Source organism: Microtus oregoni, unplaced genomic scaffold (assembly GCF_018167655.1).
Source record: "Microtus oregoni isolate MIOR12 unplaced genomic scaffold, Mior012 000007F_ref0000211, whole genome shotgun sequence".
Classification (NCBI taxonomy): domain Eukaryota; kingdom Metazoa; phylum Chordata; class Mammalia; order Rodentia; family Cricetidae; genus Microtus; species Microtus oregoni.
The window spans coordinates 53,109,495-53,137,057 of NW_024543066.1; the positions used below are offsets into that span (position 1 = coordinate 53,109,495).

General features: G+C 42.1%; 1 protein-coding gene and 1 non-coding gene across 2 annotated transcripts; both read left to right on the forward strand.

Moving 5' to 3' along the window:
* On the forward strand, nucleotides 1-26,239 carry Khdc4 (KH domain containing 4, pre-mRNA splicing factor). The gene is made up of 14 exons (XM_041656256.1): nucleotides 1-93; nucleotides 527-746; nucleotides 2,030-2,158; nucleotides 2,442-2,521; nucleotides 7,143-7,195; nucleotides 7,495-7,658; nucleotides 10,678-10,889; nucleotides 12,960-13,020; nucleotides 14,074-14,131; nucleotides 14,355-14,608; nucleotides 21,745-21,906; nucleotides 23,200-23,312; nucleotides 24,072-24,163; nucleotides 24,953-26,239. Exons 1-14 carry the CDS (start codon nucleotides 56-58, stop codon nucleotides 25,150-25,152), a joined length of 1,836 nt encoding a protein of 611 aa, XP_041512190.1. The 5' UTR covers nucleotides 1-55; the 3' UTR covers nucleotides 25,153-26,239.
* On the forward strand, nucleotides 7,967-8,094 carry LOC121451143. Its single transcript, XR_005974676.1, has one exon.
* Nucleotides 26,240-27,563: the final 1,324 nt, after the last annotated feature.

The window sequence follows — 27,563 nt, forward strand, 5'->3', positions numbered from 1 at the left end:
GTGGCGGGAGGGCGGTGGTGGGTAGTTGGCGGGTGGTTGACTGGAGCCGGCCGCCATGTCCGCAGGGAGCGCGACACATCCTGCCGCCGGCGGGTAGGGGCTTCGCGGGCCGGGCGGGGAAGCGAGCACGGGCCGGGGCGAGGGAGGCGGGCAGGCAGTGTGTGGGTGGCCGCGTCCGGGCTCAGGCCGGGTTCTGCAGAGAATGTTGAGCAGGCCGCGGGCGCTTGCGAAAAGGCCGGCCGAGGTGCGAGGGAGACGCGAACTCGGAGCGTCCCGAAGGGCGAGCCAAGGGGAAGGCAAACTCTGGAGGATACCGGGACGACTTGAGTCTTCGGGTGGAAGTGACTGGGGAGGGATTGTTCTGGAAAGGGGCTGAAAGAAGTGGGAATTCGGGGGAGTGTAACAGTTTTTGATGGGAAATTGTGCGTGACTATGGAACATGACAGGCAGAGTGGAATGGTGTGTCCCGAGAGAACAGTACAAAGGAAGGCTTTGGGCCCCAGTATTTTCCTTCTCCTACCTGTAGGCGCCGCAGCAAATGGGACCAACCGGCTCCAGCCCCGCTTCTCTTCCTTCCGCCAGCGGCCCCAGGTGGGGAAGTCACCAGCAGCGGGGGAAGTCCTGGGGCCGCCACCACGGCTGCTCCCTCCGGAGCCTTGGATGCGGCCGCTGCAGTGGCCGCCAAGATCAATGCTATGCTCATGGCCAAAGGGAAGCTGAAACCGTCGCAGAATGCCGCCGAGAAGGTATTCCGAGTGTAGACGCGCTGCTGTTGGCAGTTCCGTCGCTTTTCAGTTTTATAATATTCCGGTTAATGAAGGTGAAAGTGGATGGTGATTGTTAAATTGTTCCTGTAAAGGAGAGGGTTTTTTCTTTGTTAGTTTGAGACAGGGTCTCTGTATATGTAGACAAGATTGGCCTCCTACTCGCAGAGATCCTCCTTGCTCCTGTCCCTCAAGTGCTGCTGATAACAGCTTTGATGACACCCTGAAGTCAGACAGTTTTAGTTGGTCTTGTTACCTTTATGAACTTTATCGCCATTGAAAGCAATACATTCCTGATACATGAAGTTCGGACAAATTATGTGAGTGTATTTAGAAATATTTACTTGTATGTCTGTCTGGGTGTGTCATAATTTGGGTCTCTGTGAGGGGTCTGTGGACTGAACTGAGGCCGTCAGGATTGGCAGGAAGCACCTATAATCTGATGCACAAGCGTTTTTCAGGAGGTCATGCCGGTGTGTACTGCTCAGGTGCACATCGGAGGTCAGGGGTCACTTCCTCCTTGTCTGAGTTGGGTCCCTGTCCTCTGCTATGTCTCTATCAGGCGAGCTGGCTCTTGTGCTCCAGGATTCTTGAGTTTCTGTCCCCTGTCTTGCTGTAGGGACACTGAGATGACAGATCCACATCTGGTTTGGTTCATGTATTCTGGGAATTAAAACTTGGGCCTCATGTTTGGCTATTGTGAGTAGCCTCATGACTGACCATCACTCGGAAACTAAAATAATTTTAAAAATGTTTCCTGTGTAGCCGGGTGTTGGTGTTCTTACTGCCAACCCCCGTCTGTAGCCACTACTTGTATGTTTGCTGGAAGACAGGACACAGGTTCCATAGCAGGTATTCAGGGGTCACAGGGTCACTTCGTGGAGTGTGGTCTTTTTTTATTCAGGAACTTTTTTTTCTTCTGAGCTTGGGCTGATAGATCTCATGGCAAGTGCTTTACCTGCTGAGCTGTCTTGTCAGCCCTGTGATGATATTTAAGTGAGGTTTTATTTCCTTTTTTATAAAGTTGTTTTTGTTGTTAGGTAAAGGGAATAACTGGAAAGTGGGTAGGACTTGAGATGGCTGTAAATCAGAATGAAATCATAAAAACCTGTAATTCAACCAGGTGGTGGCATGCACACTTGGGATATAGAGGCTTTGTCTAAAGAGCAAGTTCCAGGACAGCCAGAGCCGTTAAACAGAGAAACCCTGTCTCAAAAAACAAACAAAACAAAAAATGTTTTAATTCCATTTTTTCTATTTTGTAGCTGCAGGCCCCTGGCAAAGGCCTAACTAGCAATAAAAGCAAGGATGACCTGGTGGTGGCTGAAGTAGAGATTAATGATGTGCCTCTGACGTGCAGGAACTTGCTGACTCGAGGACAGACTCAAGATGAGGTGTGTGGGACGTGGGAATCTTCGGGGAGGGAAAGATACTTCTGAACACAAGCATTCATGGGTGGGTTTGGGTTTAACTACAGAGAATAATAATAAAAGAGATGTGGGTGAGTTCCAGATCAGGACAATTTCTATTTGGTGAAGTGAATGGGGTCCTGCTGCCTTCCATAGAAATAGCTTGATACCACATCAGAGTTTTATTTTTAATTTCATAACTATATGTATTTGTGGTGTTTTAGTATTTGTCTTGTTATCATTTTTAATAGAATGTTTCTATTTTTAGATCAGTCGGCTTAGTGGGGCTGCTGTGTCAACTCGAGGAAGGTTCATGACTACTGAGGAGAAGGCCAAAGTGGGACCTGGGTGTGTATCCTATGGCCCACTTCATATTTTCTTCCCTTGGGTTCTGCAGGAAAGGTGTTTGGGTAGTAGCTTGAGGAGGAGTGCTGTTGGATTTCATTTCACTTTTTTTTTGGTTGGTTGGTTTGTTTTTTTTTGTTTGTTTGTTTTGTTTTTTTTTTTGTTTTTGTTTTTTTTGAGACAGGGTTTCTCTGTAACTTTGAAGCCTGTCCTGAAACTAGCTCTTGTAGACCAGGCTGGCCTCGAACTCAAAGAGATTCACCTGCCTCTGCCTCCTGAGTGCTGGAATTAAAGGCGTGCGCCACCACCTGGCTCATTTCACAATTTTTTTTTTTTAAGATTTTATTTATTTATTGTGTATTGGGCCAGAAGAAGGCACCGGATCTCATTACAGATGGTTGTGAGCCACCATGTGGTTGCTGGGAATTGAACTCAGGACCTTTAGACGAGCAGGCGGTGCTTTTAACCACTGAGCCATCTCTCCAGCCCCTCATTTTATAATTTTTTAGGAGTGAAAAAAACCATGAAAGAATATTATAATGGTTAACGCTTAGACGTTTTTCTTGGCCTGGGGAGGTGACTCAGTCTCACAAGTGCTTGTAATGAAAGTATGAGGATGGAATATGAACATTCCAGTACTGAGATCTCAGCTCTGGAGAGGATGAGGCAAAAGATGGATCCTCAGGATTTGCTGGCCAGCCAGAAGAGCTGAATTGGTAAGCCCCAGGGCCTATTGAGAGCCTTTGTTTAAAAAAGCCAGGAGTGGTCATTCTAGGCTGCAGAGGTGGCTCAGTGGTTAAGAGCCCTTGTCACCTAGAAGACCCAGTGTCAATGCCCAGCACCACATGATGAGTCACAACCATCCTAACTCCAGTTTCAGGAGATCCAGTATCCTTTTCCTGCCATCATGGCACGAGGTATGCACATGGTTCACAGGCATAGATGCAAAAGACGCATACACATTAAAAAAAAAAAAAGCTACTCTAAACACAACACCAAGGATTGACTTCTGGCTTTCACTGTGCCCTGTACACAGGAACACAATCTCTCACACACCTCTTTCCTATAGAAATTGTCTCCAAGTGTCAGAAGTCTGGTCTTTGTAGTTCTTGGCCAGTCAGAGCTATCTTGTGAGACCCACAACAGGGGTTGTATTATGTTGTAGTCTACTCCAGTCTCCCACTGAGGAGTGAACCTAGGGCCTACATACTAACTAAACACAGGCTTGAACAATGAACTACATTCCCAGACTTTTTCACTTTTAGTTGTATTTTTGGTTTTGACCCTGTAATAATTACAGGCTGTAGGTACCTAGTTAATCTTTATTTTTTTATTTTCCCTTCTATTAGTTAGTATGCAAGATATGTATATATATACACACACATACACTTTTTTTCCTTCAAGACAGTTTCTCTGTGTAGACCCAGCTGTCCTGGAACTTAATTCTGTAGACCATGCTGTCCTGTCTGCCTCATGGGTGCTGAGATTAAAGGTGTGTACTAACACCACCTGGCATATGTAAGATGTCTTTATACTGTCATTTATAAGACAGGGTCTCTTGTTGTTCTTCCTGTCCTCCAACTTGATATATAGCTGAGTATGATCTTGAACACCTGATCCTCTTAGATCCACCTCCAAAGTGCTGGGATTATAAGTGTCTATCACCATGCCTGGTGTGTATATGGTTGTGTGTGTGTGTTCATATCCATGCATGTAAGGAGGCCACAAGTTGACATTGGGTATTTTCTGTTTCCCACCTTTTTGAGACATCTGCTCTAACCATTTTGACTAGACTGGCTGGCCAATGAGCCCCAACGATCTTCCTGTTTCCTCATCCCTCATCCCTCCAGTGCCTGGCTTCGATGGCATTTATATCTAGGGCCTCATTTATTTATTTATTTATTTATTTATTTATTTATTTACTGTGAGTCATCTCATTATCACCTATCTAGCTAGCTGCCTACTTTCTTTCCTCTTGTGTGTGTAGGTGCACAAAGCCTTCTGCAGTCACGAGGAGCCAGATTATCTTTATCATATATTTTGAGTCAGTGTCTGTCACTGAAACTGAGGCTTAACATTTTTGACTGGCCAGGAAGTTCCTGAGGTTTGCCTATATCCATCTCCCAACTCTGGAATCAGCTGTTAATTCCAAGCTTTTTTGTGGGTGCCAGGAATTTGAATTCAGGCTTTCTTGTTTTTCCAACAAGCACTGTTATTCACTGGGCCAGCCATTTTTCCAGCCTTAGAACTTTCTTTTTGGATAGGGATCACATTGTCGACAATTTGGCCTCAAACAGATGGTGATCTTTGTTTTTTTTCCCTTGGTCTTTCAAGACAGGGTTTCTCTGTAGCTTTGGAGCCTGTCCTGGAACTCACTCTGTAGACCATGTTGGTCTTGAATTCACAGAGATCCACCTGTTTCTGCCTACTGAGTGCTGGAATTAAAGGAGTATGCTACCACTGCCCAGCCTGATGGTGATCTTTTTACCTCAGCCTATTGAGTGCTAGTATTATAGTTATAAACAACCACAACTGGTTTGCATTTTTTTAAATTTTGTATTTTTTCTTTTATTCTTAAAACAATCTTTTTGACGTACTGATCCCAGTTCCCTCTACTTCCCATTCTCCTGCTCTCCCCATTTTCTCCCCACCCCATCCCCCATCCACTCCTCAGAGAGGGTGAGACCTTCCATGGGGAGTCAGCAAAGTCTATCATCACTTGAGGCAGGGCCAAGACCTTCTTCCCCCCTGTATCTAAGCTGAGCAAGGTATCCCTCCTTTGGAAATGGCCTCCAAACTGCAAGTTCATGCACTCGGGATAAATACTGGTCCACTGCTAGTGCCCTCACAAACTACCCACTTGGAAACAGAGTTATAGGCAGTTGTGAGCAGTCTGATAGGATTGATTTGAGTGTCGGTCCTCTGAAAGAGCAGCAACTGCTCTTAACTTTTGAGTCATCTTTCCAGTTTATAACTTTTTTGTTTTTCTGTAATCCTGGTTGTTCTCAACTCGCTCTGTAGATCAGGCTGACCTCGAAGTCAAAGCTCTGTCTGCCTCTGCCTCCCAAGTGCTGGGACTAAAATTGTGCGCCATCATGCCTGGTTTAGTCTTTTGCTTTTTATTTTAAGAAATTTTCCTGAGTTGCTGAGGCTGATGTCAAACTTGTAATCCTCCTGTCTTATCGTAGTGCCTGGGATTAAAGGTGTGTATATCCAAACTCAGCACCAGTTAGTTAACTTTGATCAATGAGAATAGCTGTAGTCCGAAGATTCCATGAGTTTGAGGCCAATCTAGGTATGTACAGAGACCCTGACTCAAGAACCAAATAGCAACAAAGTTCAAGAAGAAATTGCTTTTTTTTTTTATTTAAACAAATTAAATTCCCTGAAAGTGGAATTTTCTTTTAAGATTTATTTATTATGCATACAGTGTTCTGCCTACACACTAGAAGATGGCACCAGATCTCATTACAGGTGGTTATGAGCCAACATGTGGTCGTTGAATTGAACTCAACGACCTCTGGAACAGCAGTCAAAGCTCTTAACCTTTGAGCCATCTCTCCAGCCCAAGAATAAATTTCTAAACAGGATTTTGTTTTGTTTGGTTGGGTGTGGCAACATCTCAGCTCAGCTCACTTTGGTGACCATGAACTTGTGAGCCTTCTGCCTCTGCTTCCTATCACAGGTACTGTGATCATACCTAGTTTGTGCAGTGCTGAGAGTGGCCAGTGCTCTGCTAACTAAGCTTCAGTCCTGGTTCCTGAGTCTGTAGACATGAACTAACAGGTCAAAGTTTTGTTTTTTGTTTTTGTTTTTTTTAATAATTTATTTAACTTTATTTTTATGTGCCTTGGTATGAAGTATCAGACCCCCTGGAACTGGAGTTACAGACAGTAGTATCATATGGTTGCTCTGGAAGAACAACCTGAGCCATCTCTCCAACCCTTAACTCTAGGTTTTGATCAGTTCAGGATCAGCCTTTTTGTGTGTTCATGTTTGGGGGCCCAAGAACAGCCTCCTTTGAAACTGTGTTGTTTTTAAATGTATTTATTTTATTTTATGTATGAGGATTTTCCTTGATATATGTTATGTACAGGAGCTGAGAACCAAACTCAGGAGCTGCAAGTACTCCTTTATTTCCCTGAGACAGGGTTTCTATGTGTAGCCCTGTGTATCTTAGAGCTCACTTGGTAGACTAGGCTGTCTTTGAAATCACAGAGATCCATGTGCCTCTGCCTCATGAGAGCTGGGATTAAAATTGGCTACCATGCCGGGTTCTATGTTTTTTTTTTTTTTTTTCCAAGACAAGGTTTCACTGTAGCTTTGGTGCCTGTCCTGGAACTAGCTCTTATATATCAGGCTGGCCTTGAATGGAGACCCACCTGCCCCTACCTCCCAAGTGCTGGGATTAAAGGCATGCATCATGACCACCTGGCTTTCTAGTAGCCATTTTTAAAAGCAGGTTCTCTGTTGGCTTGGGACTCATCAAGTAGACCAGGCTCATGGTCCATTGAACCTCAAGGTTTCTCATTTCTTTACAACTCGGTAGTAGAATTGCATATGTAGCTTTTTAAAAGTGGGTTTTAATGGTTCTGGGATCAGTCTTTTAAATTTCTTTTTATAGGGATCGTCCATTGTATCTTCATGTTCAGGGACAGACCCGGGAGTTAGTTGACAGTAAGTAATTTTTGGCTCGTGTGACTTCTCTGTAAAAAAATTGAAACTATGACAATAACAATGTACTGTCCTTGATAACTGCCCTTTATGAATTTTATCAGTGGTATATGGGGGTTTTGAGATATGGGAGTTGCATATTTCTGTAATCTGAATATTGAACTAAGGGTTATATAATTTACATTGGCCTGTGTTTCTCTTTATACTCTTGTCAGTTCATTCTTTGGTATGTTTAGTTTATTACTAACTGAGCTCTATTTCCAGCCCCTTTGCATATCTTACTGTCTGTCATTTTTCCCTAGGAGCTGTAAACCGAATCAAAGAAATAATCACCAATGGAGTGGTAAAGGCTGCCACAGGGACAAGTCCAACTTTTAATGGTGCGACAGTCACTGTCTACCACCAGCCGGCTCCCATTGCTCAGCTGTCTCCTGCTATTAACCAGAAGCCTTCCTTCCAGTCAGGAGTAGGTTTTGGCAAGAGGTTGTTTGTTCTATAAAAATGTCTGTGCAAAATTATACATAGTAAGAAAAACAATGTCAAAGTTCCAACCTGAGAATTACCTGCTTTTTTATTTTTGTTTATTTATATGTATTTTTTGAGGCAGGGATTTCTGTAATTCTGATTATCTGGGTTATGGAATTAAAAGCATCTAAATATCTCAGATTGACAGAATTTACAAAAGGGTATACAGATTGTGTAGTGTAAAGATAGTATTTTTTTTCTTTTTTTTTTTTTAAAGATAGTATTTTAATCTGTATTTGTAAACTGACAGTTGGAGGACCAAGAAGGCTGAGTCTGATGAAGCAAGACTTTGCTGATACACTCCTCCTAGACAAAGGGGTAGAGAGAGCAGCCCTTACTGGAGAAAACCACAGGGCTTACTGTACTACCCAACATTTTTCAGCACTGTCATTACAATATTGTTTTTGAAATTAATTCAACATCTGTTGAAGAGAAGTGGGTTATGCTTACTCAATGCTGTACTGTGGTGCGTGTGTGTGATTTACTCAGCTCTTGCTGACCAGGTAATTCATTTTGTAGGTGAGGTAGGTAGATAGGTACATGAACATGAAGGGTTTTAGGTTTTGTGGTGCTGGTTTGGTTAGCAGGGCTTTGAATAGGCTGTGCTAGAACTCTTCCCCTGAGCTATACATCTGACTATATAAATTCCTCTCTGGTACCCCATACTAGCTCAGTAACCTTGACTTCTGATGCTCCTGCCTCTCCTAAGTGCTGGAATAAAATAGGTGCCACTAGGCTTGGGTTTTTTATTTTATTTATTTTTTTTTGATTTTTCGAGACAGGGTTTCTCTGTAGCTTTGGAGCCTGTCCTGGAACTCCCTTTGTAGACCAGGCTGGCCTCGAACTCACAGAGATCCTCCTGCCTCTGCCTCCCAAGTGCTGGGATTAAAGGCATGCGCCACCACCGCCCGGCCTTATTTTATTTATTTATTTAAAAATATTTATTTATTTATGTATACAATGTTCTGTCTCCATGTATGCCTGCAGGCCAGAAGAGGGCACTAGACCTCATTACAGATGGTTGCTGAGATTTGAACTCAGGACCTTTAGAAGAGCAGGCAATGCTCTTAACCACTGAGCCATCTCTCCAGGCCCTGTTTGTTTTTTAATGCACTGCTCAGGGCTTCATGTATGTTGCACTACCACCCTGCTAATTGATATAGCCCCAGCCCCTTTGTTAAGATAGGACCTTAGAGTTGGGTGTGATGGCACACACCTTTAATCCCAGCACTCTGGAGAAAGGCAGGCGGATCTACTGAGTTCCAGGACAGCCAGGATTAAACACAGAAACCCAAAACCAAAGTCCTAGCTTGTGAGTTCGAGGCCAACCTATTCTACAAGAGCTAGTTCCAGGACAGGCTGCAAAGACACAGAGAAACCCTGTCTTGAAAAACCAAAAGAAAAAAAAAATTCCTAGCTATGCTTTAACTCACTATGTAGCAAAGCATGGCAAGAAACCTTCCACCTCCCATGTCACCATGGGCTACCATGCCCTATTTATGTGGTACTAGGCAAGCATTCTATCAGTTAAGCTGGCCATATAGGAGAGGCCTTTTTCTAATTATTCTGTTGCTATGAGAAGCACCATGAGCAAGGGAGAAAGGGTCGTCTCAGCTTTCATGTTCTATTCCATCATGGGTGGATGCCAAGAGAGAAAAGCAAAGCAGAAGCCAGTGGAAGAATGCCGCTTCGCTTGCTTGCCATAGTTTGCTCAGCTACCTCCCTCCTTTCTTTTTTTCTGTCATTCCCTTTCTCCCTGCGTCCCTTTTTCTCCCCCACCCCAAGACAAAGTTTCTCTGTATAACAATTCTGACTGTCCTGGAACTCACTCTGTAGACAGGCTGGCTCCAGACTTACAGAGATCCACCTGCCTTTGCCCCGAGTGCTGCGATTAAATGTATGCACCGCCATCGTCTGGCTCACCCATTTTTTTTATATATCTAAAATGTGTTCACTAGGATGGTTTTGACTAATTGAGTGCTGCTTCCTCCTGGAGGAGCATTCTTCTATCAGCTTTGCTTTTCTTCCTATAGACTGATAGGACTGGGGTAGCCAACACACTGGACTACTGATTGGCTAAAGGCCATGGGGATCTTACAGCCTCCCAGGCATTTCACATCCATAAAGTAGGAATTGGGGCTCTCTACCAGGCCCCACTTCTTGTGTTTCCTCTTCTGGAGAGGAATGAGAGAGAGCCTTTGTGAGAGGCATGTTCTCAATTCATTACCAGAAAGCTCATCCTCTTCCCCCTCACCAAACTCCCATGATCTTAATATGTAGCTCTGACCTGGAGCTCACTATCTATAGCAGGCTGACCTCAGATTCGCAGAGATCACCTAGGTCTGCCTTACCGAGTGTTGGGATTAAAAGCAAGTGTCACTGTTCTTTTTTGGTAGAGGCAATTCTTTTTCTTTCTTTCTTTTTTTCTTTCTTTTTTTTTTTTTTTTAATTTTCGAGACAGGGTTTCTCCGTAGCTTTTTGGTTCCTTCCTGGAACTAGCTATTGTAGACCAGGCTGGCCTCAAACTCACAGAGATCCACCTGCCTCTGCCTCCCGAGTGCTGGGATTAAAGGCGTGCGCCACCACCGCCTGGCGGTAGAGGCAGTTCTTAAATGAAGGGTCCATCTTCTGAGGTATGTCAAGTTAACTATTAGCGGCCATAAATCTAACCTTGTTTAACTTGACTTAAATAAACAAGTGTTAAACCTCCTTAGGAGGCTGAGGCAAGAGGGTTGAGATTATGAGGCCAGCCTGTGCTGTGTTGGGAATTTCAGGACAACTGAGCTGTAGCAACACTATGTCTCCAAAAAGTTATTTTGGAGATTATGATAGAAAATTTCGAGAATCCATGTGGAAGTGATCCTAAGTATGTACAGGATCGTACTACTTTGTAGACCAGTTTCCTACAAGCTTATTTCGTTACTGTTTCTTACTAATCAAAGTACTCTGTTCTCTTACAGATGCATTATGTTCAAGATAAATTATTTGTGGGACTAGAACATGCTGTGCCCTCCTTTAATGTTAAGGAGAAAGTAGAAGGTCCAGGCTGCTCCTATTTGCAACACATTCAAATTGAAACAGGTGCCAAGGTCTTTCTACGAGGCAAAGGTTCAGGCTGCATTGAGCCAGCGTCAGGCCGAGAAGCTTTTGAACCCATGTATATTTATATCAGGTATGGATAAGAGCTGCAGATAAACAAATCCTTCTCAGTATAGGCTGGAGTACTTCATAACGAACAAGAGAAAATAGACTTAACTAATGTGAAATCCTGGGGTGATGGTGGTTAAAGTCTGTAATCCTTGCATTCATATGTGGGAACAGGAGAATGAGGATTCCAAGGTCATCTTTGTCTACATGATGGTTTTGAGGCCTTCAAAAAAACAAACAAAAAGCCCCCAAAACCTACATGAAGGATTTAAGTAAGCTTGGAATGATAACTTTATAATTAGGTTAATAAAAATTACTGAATTAGGGGCTGGAGAAATGGCTCAGTGGTTAAGAGCATTGCCTGCTCTTCTAAAGGTCCTGAGTTCAATTCCCAGCAATCACATGGTGGTTCACAACCATCTGTAATGAGGTCCGGTGCCCTCTTCTGGCCTGCAGGCATACGTGCAGACAGAATATTGTATACATAATAAGGAAATTAATTTAAAAAAAATTACTGAATTATTAAAGCTGGGAAGATGGTTGCCCAGTTATGAATGAGCACTTGCTGTTCTAGGAGACAGCAAGTGGGTTTTGTTCCTATCACTCGGGGAGAATGGATCATATCCATCTGTAAGTCCAGTTCCCGGGATATGCTGTTGACCTCTGAAGGCACCTATACACGAACATAACTACATTTTTCTTTCTCTGTTTCTTTATTGGTTTTTTTTTTGAGACAGGGTTTCTCTGAGTAACAACTCTGGCTGTCCTGAAACTCTTTAGACCAGGTTGACCTCAAATTCAAAATTCATAGAGATCCACCTGCCTCTGCTTCCAGATTGCTGGGATTAAAGGCGTGAGCCACCACCACACCTGGCTTAAACTATTTTATTTTAACATGTGGGCAGGGTTCATGTAGACTATACTGATCTTGAATTCATTATGTGGTCCAGGGTGACTTTGAATTTCTGATCTTCCTGTCTACCTTCCAAGTGCAGAGATTGAGTGGCACCAGAATCACCTTCTTTCTCCCCCTCACCTCTCTCTGCTTTATTTGTTGTGTTTAAATGTTTTTCCTACTTGTGTGTACGTTTACTTTGTACCTGCTGCAGGAGTTGTCCAGAAGAGGCTACTGATTCACCTAGAACTGTAGTTAAGGATGGTTGTGAACTACCATGTAGGTGCTTGGAATCAAACCCAGGTCCTCTGGAAGAGCAGTAACTGCTCTTAACTGCTGAACCATTTCTCCCCCAGTCTCTTTGTCAAAAATTACCATTATCTGAGAAGAGGCATTATAAAATATATGTAGTGATGGTATATTAGTTAGAACTTTTGTTTGTTTGTTTGAGACAGTTTCTCTGTGTACTGTCCTGGCTGTCCTGGAGCTCACTTTGTGGAACAGATGACCACGAAACCAAAGAGATCCTGCCTCTGCCTCCTAAGCACTGGGATTAAAGGTGTGCACTAACAGTGCTTAGCTGTTAGTTATAACTAAAAAGATTTTAAGTTGCTAATTAGTGTGGTGTCGTATCTGTTTAATAGCACATGGGATGCAAAAACTGATTTACACAGTTCCAGGACAGCCAGAGCGCTAGAGTGAGCCATGTCTCAAAACAAACCAAAAACCACCTTTTGTTTATGTTCCTGTTGAGTGACTTCAGAGGGGTTGGAGAGCTGCTCTTCCAGAGGTCCTGAGTTCAATTCCCGGCACCCACACGGTGGCTCTCAACCATCATAGTAGGATCTGATGCCCTTTCTGGCGGGCAGGTGTACATGCAGAGCACTCAGACAAAATATAAATACATAAAATTTAAAAAATGACTTCAGAGGGCTGGAGAGATGGCTCAGAGGTTAAGAACAACCACATAATGGCTCAATAACCATCTGTAATGAGATCTGGTGCCTTCTTCTGGCGTAGAGGTGTACATGCAGGAGGAACATTGTATACATAATAAATAAATCTTTAAAAAAATGACTTCAGAGGACTAGATTTGAGCTATAGTGAGCCTATTAAAGTAAACGTGTACAACAGCATAAAAAGAAGATGAGACAGATGAGCTCTTTTCTTTTGACTTTGTGGCTTATTCTTTATTTGTAGTCATCCCAAACCTGAAGGCCTGGCTGCTGCTAAGAAGCTCTGTGAGAATCTTTTACAAACAGTGAGTTTGTGTGTGTGGCTGGGATTGAAATCACAGTACCATGTGTAGAGTTGTGGAGTCTAGTGCTGACCTGTAACTATAAACCAGTACACTGACCCTCCTAGACATGGTCTTTACAAACTAAATTAGGATAGCTTATAGTTGCATTAACTTCCAATTAAGCTAAATTAAAATTTTACTGTAAACCGGGCCGTGGTGTCGCACGCCTTTAATCCCTAATCCCTGCACAGTGGCAGTGGCAGAGGCAGGTGGAACTCAGTAAATTCAAGGCCAGCCTGGTCTACAAAGAGAGATCCAGGGCAAGTAGGGCTATTACAGAGAAACTCTGTCTCGGAAAACCAAAATCAACAACAAAAAGCCCTACACCTTAATTCTTATTAATCTGGAAGTTACATGAAGGCACGTTTCCTGGTTTAAAAAAGAAAAAAAAGGGTGAATGATTTACTTTTTGAGACATTGTCTCACTATCACTGGCTGGCTTTTAGCTCTTAGGGACATCAGGCTAGCCTTGAGCTCAACAGAGATTCTGCTGCCACTGCCTCCTAAGTGCTTAATTAAAGGCGTGCACCACACACCTGGCAATAAGTGAATTCTTACCATTTATGCTAGCTACTTGGAAATTTGTAATTTCTCTAATTCTGTGGCATGCTGGATGATTTTGTGCCCCAGAATTGGGTAGTTTCTGTATTTAGGATTATGTAACCTTCTGATGTACAGAACTTTGCTTATTAGTCCCCTTAATTCACATTTTTATTTTTGTTTATTTATTCAGTTTGGTTTTTTGAGACAGGGTTTCCCTGTGTAACAGTCATAGCTGTCCTGGAACTAGCTCTTGTAGACCTGGCTGGCCTCAAACTCACAGAGATTTGCCTCCCGACTGCTGGGATTAAAGGTCTGCGCCACCACCGCCTGGCTTAATTCACATTTAAATCAGAGCACGGGGGAAATACTTCAATTCATGATGACTTTAGTTTAATATATAATCATACACCTATAAATATGGCATCATTTGGAACTGGTCTCTATTAACTTCATTTTTCCCCACTTTTCCAGGTTCATGCTGAATATTCTAGATTTGTGAATCAAATTAATACTGCTGTCCCTTTACCGGGTATGTATGGCATAAAGTGGTAAAATATTTTGTTAATGATAGTTATGGTTAGGTGTGATTTTGAGGTTATACTAGTTGTGCCAGGGCATTGGTGGTGGTCCCTTCAACTTAGGGTAATTTAAAAAGCCATTCATGCCTTGATGTTTGTCTTCCTGCTGTGTAGTAGTCAGGTGAAATGTTTCATTCGCTGCAGCTGATTAAAGACTTTTTTTCTTCCCCTCAGGCTACACACAACCCTCTGCTATAAGTAGTATCCCTCCTCAACCACCATATTATCCATCCAATGGCTATCAGTCTGGTTACCCTGTTGTTCCCCCTCCTCAGCAGCCAGTTCAGCCTCCCTATGGAGTACCAAGTATAGTGCCACCAGCTGTTTCTCTGGCACCTGGAGTCTTGCCAGCATTACCCACTGGAGTCCCACCTGTGCCAACACAATATCCGATAACACAAGTGCAACCTCCAGCTAGCACTGGACAGGTAGGATGCCAGCATATGCAGTATGTTGTTGTTGAACTTAGGAGAAACTGGGGAACGGTTCTTTCTAGAAGTCAGTCCTGTTCTGTATTTTGTCCTGTTGTCTTTTGTGTCCCCACAACAACTTACTGAGGACCTTGGGATAATACGTGTGTGTGCCATTCTTAGTTTCTAGTTTTCAATTAGCTTCACCCAAATAGATATTTCAAGTGGGAGTCATTGGTCTACTTTTTTTTTCTAAAACAAATAATGGGTGTTATATTGTGCTGGCTGTATAGTCTGTCACAGGTGCTCTTGTTGGTGTGCGAAAGCTGTAGAAAACACCTATTGAATGTGACTTCCTCTTTTTTTTTTTGGCTTTTAGAGTCAAGGTTTCTCTGTAACTTTGGAGCCTGTCCTGGAACTAGCTCTGTAGACCAGGTTGGCCTTGAACTGACAAAGATCCACCTGCCTCTGCCTCCCAAGTGCTGGGATTAAAGGCGCGCACTTCATTCTTTAATTATGATGTGAGTGGGCAGGTCAGAGTTAGTTCCTTGCCCTCAGCTTCATGATCTCAAGGGCAAAGAGCTCTTGGGAGGTGTAGGCAGATGGATTTCTTCAAATTCCAGGCCAGCAAGGTCTACACAGTTAAAAGGGGGTGGTGGCAAATTCAGGTTTTCTTTTATATGTTTATGATTTCAGTGTTGGGAGAGAGAAAGTCAATCCTAGGTCCCTCTGGCCAACTTAGCTTACTTGAGTTTCCGGTCAGCAAAAGACTGTCGAAAAACAAAAGAGGTGGAGGCTTGGGAGATGCCTCAGTTCTTGCCGAGGACCCACACTAGGCAGATCACAACTACCTGTGATTCCAGTTCCCAGGGGGATTTTCACTCTTCCTACCTTGTATGTATGTGGCTTGAGGGATGGATCTCTCTGTGAGATCAGGTGCCTTTAGAGGCTTTTTGAGTGCCTCTCACTATGTAGCTCTGACTCTGTAGACCAGACTGATTAAAGGCATAAGTCGCCACCCACATCTGTAGAATGCACAGTTTACAGCAAGCACTCTGGAATTGTTAAACAAGGAGGCTTTCCTGGTGGACGGAAGAGAGGTGCACGTTGCCAGTTTTCCCTCCAGAAGGCTGTGAGTGATACCTGGTGATTTTTTTGCTTTTTGTTTGTTCGTTGGTTGTTTGGTTTTTCGAAACAGGGTTCTTTGTAGCTTTGGAGGCTGTCCTGGAACTAGCTCGTGTAGAGCAGGCTGGCCTCGAACTCACAGAGATTTACCTGTCTCTACCTCCTGAGTGCTGAGTTGTTTTGTTTTTTTTGTTGGATTTTCAAGACAGGGTTTCTCCTTAGCTTTTGGTTCCTGTCCTGGAACTAGCTCTTGTAGACCAGGCTGGCCTCGAACTCACAGAGATACGCCTGCCTCTGCCTCCCGAATGCTGGGATTAAAGGCGAGCGCCACCACCGCCCAGCTCTGAGTGCTGAGTTTTAAGATGTGCACCATTACTGCCAAGCTGAGTTTTTGCTATTCTATAGAGCCAGGCTTTTGAATCCACCCCAAATCCTGGACAGTCCTCTCAGTCAACAGAACCCATTTTATGCTTAGTCCACATCCTTCCTCCCACGTTGGTTATCCTGAACACTGTTCCGGGTCACTGAAACCCAAAGTTTCATTGTGTTTAAATGTGTTACTTGTTGTAACTGTTAAAGATAATTAAAGCATGCAAGTCTATGGTCAGTGACCTTAAAAATGATCAAAATTTTCAATGTGCTCAAAACTATTCCTAATGGTCATGCTAAATACAAATGTAATTCACTTATTAGTACAAGCTTTATTATAAATAAGTAACTAAAAACAGCTAGTTTGTTTAAAATCGGGTATACTTAATAGATGATTCTCAGTCTTTAGAGAAACGCTTCATATGACATTTAAAATGTTTAATGATTAATAAATACAAAGCTTACCGTAGCTTTATTAGTTTAACAGAAGCATTAACAAAATATGAAATTTTACTTTCAGTACTAGTTTCATTTTTATTTTTTTTTTTAAACTTTTTTTTTATTTATTTAATTTTATTATGTTTGTTGGTGTGAAGGTGTCAGATCTCATGGAACTGCATTTTCAGACAGTTGTGAGCTGCCATGTGGGTGCTGGGAATCGAACCCGGGTCCTCTGGAAGAGCAGTCAGTGCTCTTAACCGCTGAGCCATCTCTCCAGCCCTCCTAGTTTCATTTTTAAAGTTCATATTTTTGTACAACATAAATAAAAATATAAATAGCTTAATAAAAATATATAAAAATTTAAAAATATAAATAGGACTAAAATGCAAGCCTAATTACATGTTTCTCAATTCCCTTGGAGGCCAAAAGGAGTTAAACCAAAAATGCATTCAATATCTATTACATCAGAATGTACTGAATTCAGTAAAAACTGAGACCCTTCTAACAAATTCTTCCTCAGTAAAATGGTTAGGCTTACAGTATCAGCTGGATCTGTATTTTAATGCTTATGTAGTAGAACTTCATTGTTTTCTGCTAGGATTTTCTGACTATTTCTCTGGTACTTCTAAATATCCTGTCACCTAGTAAAATCTGCTTGAGCTCAAATTAAAATTGTGGCTGTGCAGTTAACCATTGTTAATTTTTGTTTTTAAGTATTTTTAATATTTTATTTTCATGTCCATTGGTGTTTTGCCTGCATGTATGTCTGTGTGAGGATGTTAGATCTTGTAGTTACAGACAGTTGTGAGCTGCCATGTGGATGCTGGAAGTTGAATCCGGGTCCTTTGGAAGAGAAGGTGGTACTCTTAACTGCTGAGCCACCTCTCCAGCCCTTGTTTTTATGTTTTATGCTTGCCCTTGATCTGATAAATGATCAGACTCTGTTAAGTATGTTAATTAGAGAAGCCTATCCTCGGTTAAAGCTTTTTTAAAATACAATATAAAGGCATTATTTTATTCCAAGCTTCTAATGCATAATTAATTAATAATGAGTTGACATCAGCTTGGTATCTGACACTACAGCTATCTGTGTCTGGGACCTTCTCTACTGTCAGGTATATAGACGTCTGTACTAAAATTATAAAGGCATGCATGATCCCCTCCCTATCTAATCAGCAATGGAGCACAGGAGCGAAAAATACCATTATGTCACGGCATTATGCATTTTCTTTCTAGGACCTATTACAACTAAAAATGATAACGGTCCAGTGTACACTAGCTAATAAGTTACAGTTTCTAAAATATTAGTCATAGATGGATGTGGTGATGCATGCTTTTGATTCTGGTATTAGGGAAGCAGAGGCAGGTGGATCTCTGGATTTGAGGCCAGACTGGTCCCTGATTTTATTGTGGAAAGAAATAAGCAAGCTGAGGGATTAACCTGCCCTATTTTTTCTTCTCCAGAAGGAAATGGAGAAGGGGTATGCCTCTGTCATTTCAGATGGTTCCACTGAAACATTAGAGATTTTTCTTCTGCTCTTCTGGCCCTGGCCATCAAAAAGAAGGCAGAGGGCAACGGAACAGTGAAAGTTAACAGAAGGATAGATTGGCCATCTCAGAGGTTAACTGAGGCCTCACACGTAAAGGGAGACCTTGTTGTGTAACACGCACAAAGCCCTATGTCACCTAAGAGTCTTTTTCTGGTGAGGCTAGCTACTTTGCCCTGCATATCTGCTACAAGTGCCTCTGAGCATGCAGGTTGAGTAGACTCTGGTCTTGTCATTTACATCAATGACTCTGTTTATGACTGGACCTTAGGGCTGTAACAGACTCGTTTATTCATCTGAAGAAGTGACTGCTTTTAATTTTACATGGGATTTGAATCACTTCCCATTTGCATAGGACATCATAATACTTCTATTCCTATTAAAGGCAAAGATGGACTGACATTCTGAATGATACCAGAACTACTAATACGGGTTTCTTTTTCAAGCTATCTCTAGATTTTTCTGATCAATATAGGTAGACATAGGTTATATCCCTGTTGTTGATGGCAAAGTATCACACATAAAGTACTCCCACTTTTCTAATAATATTCATTATTATTAGAATATATTCTTATATATAATTATTCTAATTATATATAAGCCTGCTTATATTATACTCAACATCAAATGACAAATTTATCTACAGCATCTTAAAACCACTCTGGATTTCCTGGTATTAAAAAATAAAATAATTTTTAGTGGCACACGCCATTAATCCCAGCACTTGGAGGCAGGTGGATCTCCAGGTCCAGAGGTCATCCTGGTCTTCAGAGTGAGTTCCAAAACAGCGAGGACAACACAGAGAGCCTGTCTCAAAAACCAAAATAATAAAATAAAAAGAGGGGAGATGTTGGAACAGAATCCAAGAATGGAGTTGTGTGAAGAGATTGATGAGTGCTTCTGAGAAAACTCCAAGAAACCAAGAGTCTTGTGAGCTCGGTTTCTTTATAAGCACGGAAATGTTCTTGAGTTATGTTCTCATTCTCTCCCCAGGTGTAGTGGGTGTAAGGTTACTTTAAATTATTTACTAAACTGCCTACTGTTATTTGTTTATATGCCTCCATGGGAAAACATTTTACCACGTGAGACTTGTTGGTCATGTGCAGCTTGTCTTTTGGATTGTACACTTTGCTCATGTGACTCCTCAGAGTATAAAGTGTCTGAGGTTCTGGATAAAGTTGTCTTCTGCATGAGATTTAGTCTGCTTCATTATCAGATCCATTTTCCTGGGTCCCACTGCCCCCCTAGAGCGTTAAAGAGGGGGAGGAGTGGGTTAATAGGAATTAGTGCAATATTATTTTGTCTTTATCCTTTATGACCAGTTGTCTGGATAACAGATGGTATATACACATATTTAATCACTTAAATGGGAGATATTTGTTTGGACTATCTAGTCAGTCCAAACACAGTAATACAGATTTTAGCATAATTAAGTACTCCTTTAAAATTTCTGTTAATGGGCCAGGCCGTGGTGGCTCATGCCTTTAATTCCAGTACTCGGGAGGCAGAGGCAGGCGGATCTCTGTGAGTTCTAGGTCAGCCTAGTCTGCAAAGCCAGTTCTAGGATAGGCTCCAAAGCTACTTAGAGAAACCCTGTCCCCAAAAGCAGGAATAAGGAAAAAAAGAAAAAAAAGAAGAAAAGAAAAAGTAACCTCTGAACAGCCAGGGCTTCACAAAGAAATCCAATCTGGGGGAAAAAAAAAAAACAAAAACAAATGAAGCCTGGGTGGTGGTGGTGCACGCCTTTAATCTCAGCACCTGCAAGGCAGAGATCTCTGAATTTGAGGCCAGCCTGGTCTACAAAGTGAGTTCCAGGCTGCCAGGGCTGTTATACAGAAAAACCCTATCTCAAAAAAAAAAAAAAAACAAAAACAAAACTAAAAGAAAAAAACACATGGGCTGGAGAGATGGCTCAGCGGTTAAGAGCATTGCCTGCTCTTCCAAAGGTCCTGAGTTCAATTCCCAGCAACCACATGGTGGCTCACAACCTGTAATGAGATCTGGTGCCCTCTTCTGGCCTGCAGGCATACACGTAGAAAGAATATTGTATACATAATAAATAAATATTTAAAAAAAAAAAAAAACAAAACCAAACTCTGGCTTCATTTGACACTTGGCAGTCAAGAAATCTTTTGTATCTGAGAAGGATTTATCTGTTCCTAAAGTCTTTATTTTTTTTTAAAGATTTATTTATTATGTATACAACATTCTGCCTCCACGTATGCCCGCGTGCCAGAAGAGTGTGCCAGATCTCATTACAGATGGTTGTGAACCACCATGTGGTTGCTGGGAATCGAACTCAGGACCTCTTAACCACTGAACCATATCTCCAGCTGTGTGTGTGTGTTTTTAAATCAATGGCTGCCTTTCCAAGTAATGATTGCTTTTGAGACAAGGTCTCAGGCAGCTCAGGTTGGACGTATAGCTAAAGATGGCCTTGAACTCCTACAACCCTCCCCCCCCCTTTAGGGTTGGTACACAGCCACAAAAGTCTTAAAAAGAACAGGAGTCCCTCTCTCATCAGCACTGTGCATAGATAACAGTGGACAAATAGAATCTATCTGCTCTGTAGTTTTATCCTTAACCTCACACGGATGGTTTCCCTGCTGGCTGTGATGCTTGCTGAGACCCCTGCACCCAGTTACCTTTCATTATTTCCTGATGAGTCTGCCCATCTCATTAAGTTTTACTCCAGGACATAGAGCATATTGTCATTGTTTTGTTTTCCATGTCAGAGATGGCGAAACAAGGTTGTGAAAAGTAAAGTGACAGTTTGGGGGATATGATATGAGGTAAAATCTGAAACTCAGGCCTGTGAAATTGTTGAGTTCAATTTTATCTGCTAGAGTATTTGACCTTGGTTCTAATCTGCACCATCAATAGAATATAATTTTAGGAAAAGATTAGATGTCTAGCTCATCTGTATGTGTTCTCTATAGTCCTCAGTGGTAATGGAAAGACTAAATTGGAGCGTGGGATTGCTAGTGGATCCTACATGTGGCCTCCTCATAGGGGACTTCTTCCAAAATAAGCTACAGTCTTTGTCCATTACCACAGATAGGTAGGTACCCGTGGGCTGTGAGCACTGAAGGAGAGTGCAGTTTATCACCATAAAGGACTTCAGTAGTTGGTTAGATGGATGACCCAGCAGTTAAAACTTTTTACTGGGCAGTTATGTGGACCTCATTTTGGATTCTAGCATTCAGACATTTCTGCATATATCTGTAGTACCAGATCCCCGGAGGCAGGGACAGGAAGATCCTCTTGACTTCTATCTAGGCCAGAAAGTTGTTTTCAGGCCCAAGGAGATAGCCTTCTTCAAAGGAATAGTTGGAGAGTAAGAGACACTAGATGCCCCCGCTGGCTTCCATTTGTGTACACAGGTATACACGTATGCATATATGCTACACAAACACAATTTTAAGACTATTTTACAATTTTGATAAGGTCTTTGATAGCCTTGGCTGGCCTGGAACTTGCTATATAGACCACACCTCAGTACACCAAATAGATTACAGGTGCAGCCGAGAATCACAGCGCCCATTGGCTGTTAGTTTTTGGGGGTGGGAATATCAGATTCCTGAAAGTTAGTGCTTATTCAGATCTACTCTCAACATAATTTATTCATCCAGCATCTCATACTTTGTTCCTCCTTACTTTCTTTGGTCCTAGAGTCCGATAAGTGCTCCTTTTATTCCTGCTGCTCCTGTCAAAACTGCCTTGCCTGCTGGCCCGCAGCCCCAGCCCCCACTCTCAGCTCAGCCCCAGTCCCAGAAGAGGCGATTTACAGAGGAGCTGCCTGATGAGCGCGAGTCTGGACTGCTTGGATACCAGGTTAAATAAATATCCAATCTTCCTTTATCTTCCCTTGCTGTGTTTTCCCTTTAAGTAAGAGAATTTGCATCCATAGCAACTGTCTTATGGGATAAAAGTTTTGCTTCTGGAAACAGATTAGGTGAGGATTTTATTCTTGAGGAATTAATTTAAGGCAAGAGTCATTCTCCTTTGCCATTTTTTTGTTTTTGAGGTCAGTGTTAAAACATGGTGTGGAGGGAAGTCTCCTGTCACTGACATTAGGAGTTGTATTAAAATTTCACGCTTTTTCTTATTCAGGACAACAGTCTTGAAAGCCACTCATCAAAAGCTATCAATCTTCAAATTTATGATTTTTTTTTTTTCCTCGACACAGGGTTTCTCTGTGTAACAGCTTTGGCTGTCTTGCTTTGTAGACCAGACCTTGAACTCACAGAGACTCACCTTCTCTGCCTGCTGGTGCTGGGATTAAGGTGCTGCCCAGCACATTTGCACATTTGTATTTAGGTCAGAGGACTACCTGAAGGAGTCTGTTTTCTCTATCCATGGTTTTTACTTAACCTGTGGCTTTCAATTTGCTGTTCTCTTTGCCCCCCCCCTCCCCTTTTTTTTAAAAGGGCCTGGAGAGATGGCTCAGAGGTTAAGAGCACTTGTTCTTCCAGAGGTCCTGAGTTCAATTCCCAGTATCCACATGGTGGCTCACAACCATCTGTAGTGAGATTTTGTGCTCTCTTATTGTGTGCAGGCAAACATAATAAATCTCTAAAAAATTAAAAAAAAAAAGACAGTTTCTCTTAGCTCTACCCTATTCTCCCACCCCAGGAAGAACATGTCAGAAGTGGAGCGATAACACATTATGAGCATAGTCACTGGCAAGATGATTTAGAGGAGCTATAGTTCAGTGGTAGAGCAGGCATCATATGCTCAAGGCCCTGGGTTAATTCCCAGTGCCAGGAAAGATGAGAATAGTTTCATTGTTGTTTCAGCAGAAGAGACATATTTATTTATTCATTCATTCATTCATTCATTCATTCATTCATTTATTTATTTGTAGTTAATGTTACCAGGTATCCAGAAGCCATTGTATTTAGAACTGTTGCTTATATAACGAATTACACTTTCCCCATGACTAAGTTCTACAGAAACAGGAACCCCTACTTGACTATTTATTCTCACAAATCCCAAAGAACGTGTAATGCCATTTAATTGGTGGCAGTTATCAGAAAGATGAGGCACTTGACAGTTACATTAAGGAGCTAAAGTCAATGCAGCAGTTGTAGATTTGCTAATGCTACTGTATTTTTCTGCTCATAGCATGGACCCATTCATATGACTAATTTAGGTACAGGCTTCTCCAGTCAGAATGAGATAGAAGGCGCAGGATCGAAGCCGGCAAGTTCCTCAGGCAAAGAGCGAGAGAGGGACAGGTAAGTTAATTGGAATGGAACAATTACTTGAATACTAGGTAATATGATGTTTCAGAGGCTTTTGGGTTTCCCGTAGGCTAGCCAGTAATAGAAGCGTTAATACAGTCAAGCCGTTTTTACTAATTGAGAGTGATCGAGTCTGGTACAATGGTGCAAGCAGAAGTCTGAGGCATCTTGGGGTACATGAGACTCTGCTTTGAAAAAAAAAATTAAAAGGGTAGGAGCTGGAGAGATGGCTTGGGTTAGGAGCACAGGCTACTCAATAAGTGGGTCTGGGTTTAGTTCTCAAAAGTGTCTGCCTGGTAGCTTATAACCATTGGTGGCTTCAGTCCCAGGGATTACACCATCCTTTTCGGGGTTCTGTGGGAACTGTAGGCACATACAGACAACATACTCATGCACATAAAAATAAGTACCATTTTGAAAGCAAGAGAAAAAGCCCCATATCGTGGATGGAGGTGTTGGATCAGTGTGTGGCTGAGGATTGAATGCTCGAGTTCTCCTTTCCTTTGGTGACATAGCTTTCAGAAGGGGTACTGAGGAGACACGTGGTCAGTGAAAGAGCCTTGACTGCTTTGAGCTAGTTCTGACATGGTCTCCCTTTGTAGACATGGTGATAGTTGAAGAGGTAAAGGTAGAGCACGTGGTTATGGTAAAGTCACAGTTCATTAGCGGTCGCAGCATCAGTTGATATTGATATTTGACCGGGTAATTTAATAGGTTGAATCTCTCTAAAAAGATTTGTCATGCTTTTAACAGGCAGTTGATGCCTCCACCAGCCTTTCCAGTGACTGGAATAAAAACAGAGTCTGATGAAAGGAATGGGTCTGGGGCCTTGGCAGGAAGCCATGGTAAGTTAACTGTAGATGGGGTGGGGAGTGACCAAGCAGGGCGGTTGGTCATAGTGCTAGTTTTCTAACCTGGTGGCCATTCATCCAGATTTAACCCTACCTTTATGATTTACTGGCTAATGACATATATATATATATATATATTTAAGTTAATAACCTAATAGGACAGTATATAGCTTTTTATTTTTAACTACTCTGTGTCAGAAATAAGAGTTGCTTGCTTTATATATTTATACGTATTATCAGTGGCGTTCAAACCCTATGAAATACAGTGATTGTTGCTCATGATGTCTGACTGGAGGTCATCTAATTACATTTAGGAAAAATTAATTTGCTTTGTGTCGGGAGCTGAGCCCATCACGTAGCAGCACCCCAGAACCCTTCGTCTTGTGCGTGGGGTCATTTGTATCGCTTACCTCCAGTTGATAAAAATGAGCAGAATAAAAAATAGTTTCTTCTTTTCTTCTTTTCTTTTAGCTCTTTAAGAGGTGAGATTTTAGTCCTCAAAGACGCGCTTGCTAACTTCCCTTTTTTTCTTCCTTTTTTTTTCTTTTTTTCTTTTCTTTTTTTTTCTTTCTCTGTTTTCTTACATGGTTCTGGTGGATTCTCATTTGCTGGTGCTGGCTGTTTTTCGTGTGATCATCAACGTTTTGGGGTGACCATTGACCCTGTGACTACAAAATGGTGTCCATCTAACCACCTATAATTAACATCTTTTTTTTTTTAATTAACGAATTTATGGTATTTTTTTCTTGGTGGGGAATGGGGTTGGGTTGTTCTCTCTTTTAGATTATCCAGCCAAGAAGATGAAAACGACCGAGAAGGGACTTGGCTTAGTAGCTTATGCCGCAGACTCCTCTGATGAAGAGGAGGAACATGGAGTCCATAAAAATGCAAGTAGCTTTCCGCAGGGCTGGAGTCTGGGCTATCAGTACCCTGCATCACAGCCAAGAGCCAAGCAGCAGATGCCCTTCTGGATGGCCCCGTAAGACGTAGTGGGCAGACCTTTGATGCTCGGCGACTCTCCTTAGCAATAATGCATGCACTTGATTAAACAAGACTCTTGGGACCTGTTTTGAGGGCCATCTTGGACCTTGAAGATGTTAGGGACGCAGTGTTCCTGTCATAAAGGGATGCCATCCTTCTTAAAAACCCTGTTTCTGCAGTGGCATAACATGTGACAAAGTTCACTTAGAATTTTAACAGTTGGTGAAGTGTGCTTGTCCAGAGAGATATCAGGACTGCGCCATTGCCACATGTGTTTGACCTGGTCTAGCCTTTTCCAAATGAATAGCCTCAACTCTGTTGTAAAGAAAGTTTTATTTGTATTTTACTACTATTGGGTCAATTTTGATAACTGGTTACAAACAAAGCCTTACTATTTATTAGTGGGAAATGGTTTTAAGACCCTTCCTTCCAGTACTTACATTTAATTCTAAGAGCTCCTTGTCCCCCTTTCCATTTGGATTTCTTGTGTTTGGGAAATGCTGTTGTACTCATTTAAAATGGTCAGATATAGCTGGATCTTGACTAGGAGAATGAAGTTATTTCTGCTTTGTTTCTTCCCTGGGATGATCCAGAGTTGGCGTCTTTTGCCACGCTTGTTTCAGGCAGCCATTGCTCTTGTTACTGCCCAGGTCCTGAACTTCTTGTTTCCAGCTGAGTCAAAGAAAATGTGACTAAAAAGCTGGTCAGAGCTGGTCAGAACTCACCACTGAAGGAAACACAGTTGTCTGTCTCTCTGAACTGGTTGCGGCCGAAGAAAGAGGGGACGACACCCATAGGATGGTGGCTCCGGCTGAATCGCAGCGTTTCCTCTTTTCTTGGCATGGCAGATTTTGTCAAACGAACTTTTTTGTATCAAATATTGATGTGTGGAAGTGAAGGAATTGGTGGTGGCTGAGCCGAGAGTGTTTGAGATACTGTCATTTTTGCACATTTTTGAATACTTTGGAGACTGGCTTTGTACAAACTTATTCTCTGGTTTCCTCTATGTTGTAAATAATTAGACCATAATTTCATTATAAATAAATGTATAAATAATCTGCTTGTCAGTTCTTTTTCTTCTGTGACTGATTCATACACTATTACAATAAACTTTTTTTAAAATTTATTTTAACTTTATTTTATGTGCATTGGTGTAAAGGTGTCAGCTTCCAGGGAGCTGAAGCTACAGGCAGTTGTGAGCTGCCATGTGGGTGCTGAGAATTGAACCCAGGTCCTGGAAGAACAGCCAGTGCTCTTAACCGTTGAGCCATCTCTCCAGCCTGCAATAAACTTTTTAAAGTAATTTATTCATCTCTATTATTTTTCTTATGTGCGTTGTTTTACCTGCATATATAACTCTGTGTGAAGACATTGGATTCCCTGGAGCTAGTTACAGATAATTGTGAGCTGTCGTGTGGTTGCTGGGAATTGGACCCAGGTCTTTTGGAAGAGCAGCGAATACTCTTAACCTTTGAGCCATCTCTCCAGTCCCTCAATAAATTCTTTATTCATAGCGTAATGCAGTTATTTCCCTACCCAAGAAAAACTTAACAGGCTCTAATATTTGCATATGCTCCTGGACTTTATAAAGTCAAAATTATTGAAATATTAAAAGATTTTTAAGTTTTGTGTTTCCTATTTTCTAAATTTTCCTTCAATTATTTGTTTTTATTTTTGAGGTGGGTTCACTGTGTGTGCTTTTGGCCCCCAAGGAGAGCTGCATCTGTATTGTATGTGTCCTAATTGGTCTTATTACTAAAAACCCAGAGTTAGATACTGGGGCAAGTGTTGAAAGATCAGAGAAAGGAACGAGCTAAGGCACCCTTTATTTTGCTAAATCCTCAGCCAAAAAATGGCCTAACTACTGTCCCCTCCTCTTTCCACTCTCTGCCCAGCCATATCACTTCCTGTCTGTACAGACCGCCAGACCTCAACGGTCTAACTAGCTCTGCCCTCTGATCTTCATGCAAGCTCTTTGTTAGAACACAAACAAGATAACACCACACACACACATACGTATATCTTGCAATATATTTTCTATAGAAAAATAAGTAGATCAGCCAGGCAGTGGTGGCGCACGCCTTTAATCCCAGCACTCGGGAGACAGGCAGGTGGCTCTCTGTGAGTTCGAGGCCGGCCTGGTCTACAAGAGCTAGTTCCAGGACAGCTAGGGCTGTTAAACAGAGGAAACCCTGTCTCGAAAAACCAAAGAATAAAATATAAATAGATCTTAAAAATGGTAGTTTTCAGTTCTTTACTAACGCTGTGGTCCGGGGATCACACTTGGCAAGCACTTAAAACCTTCTGAGGCACCTTGCTGGCCTTGTCTTTTGGGGTAAGGGGTTGAGTCAGGGTCTCACTATGCAGCCCTGGCTGACTTGGAACTCGAAAACAGACTATCCTTTTCCAGAGA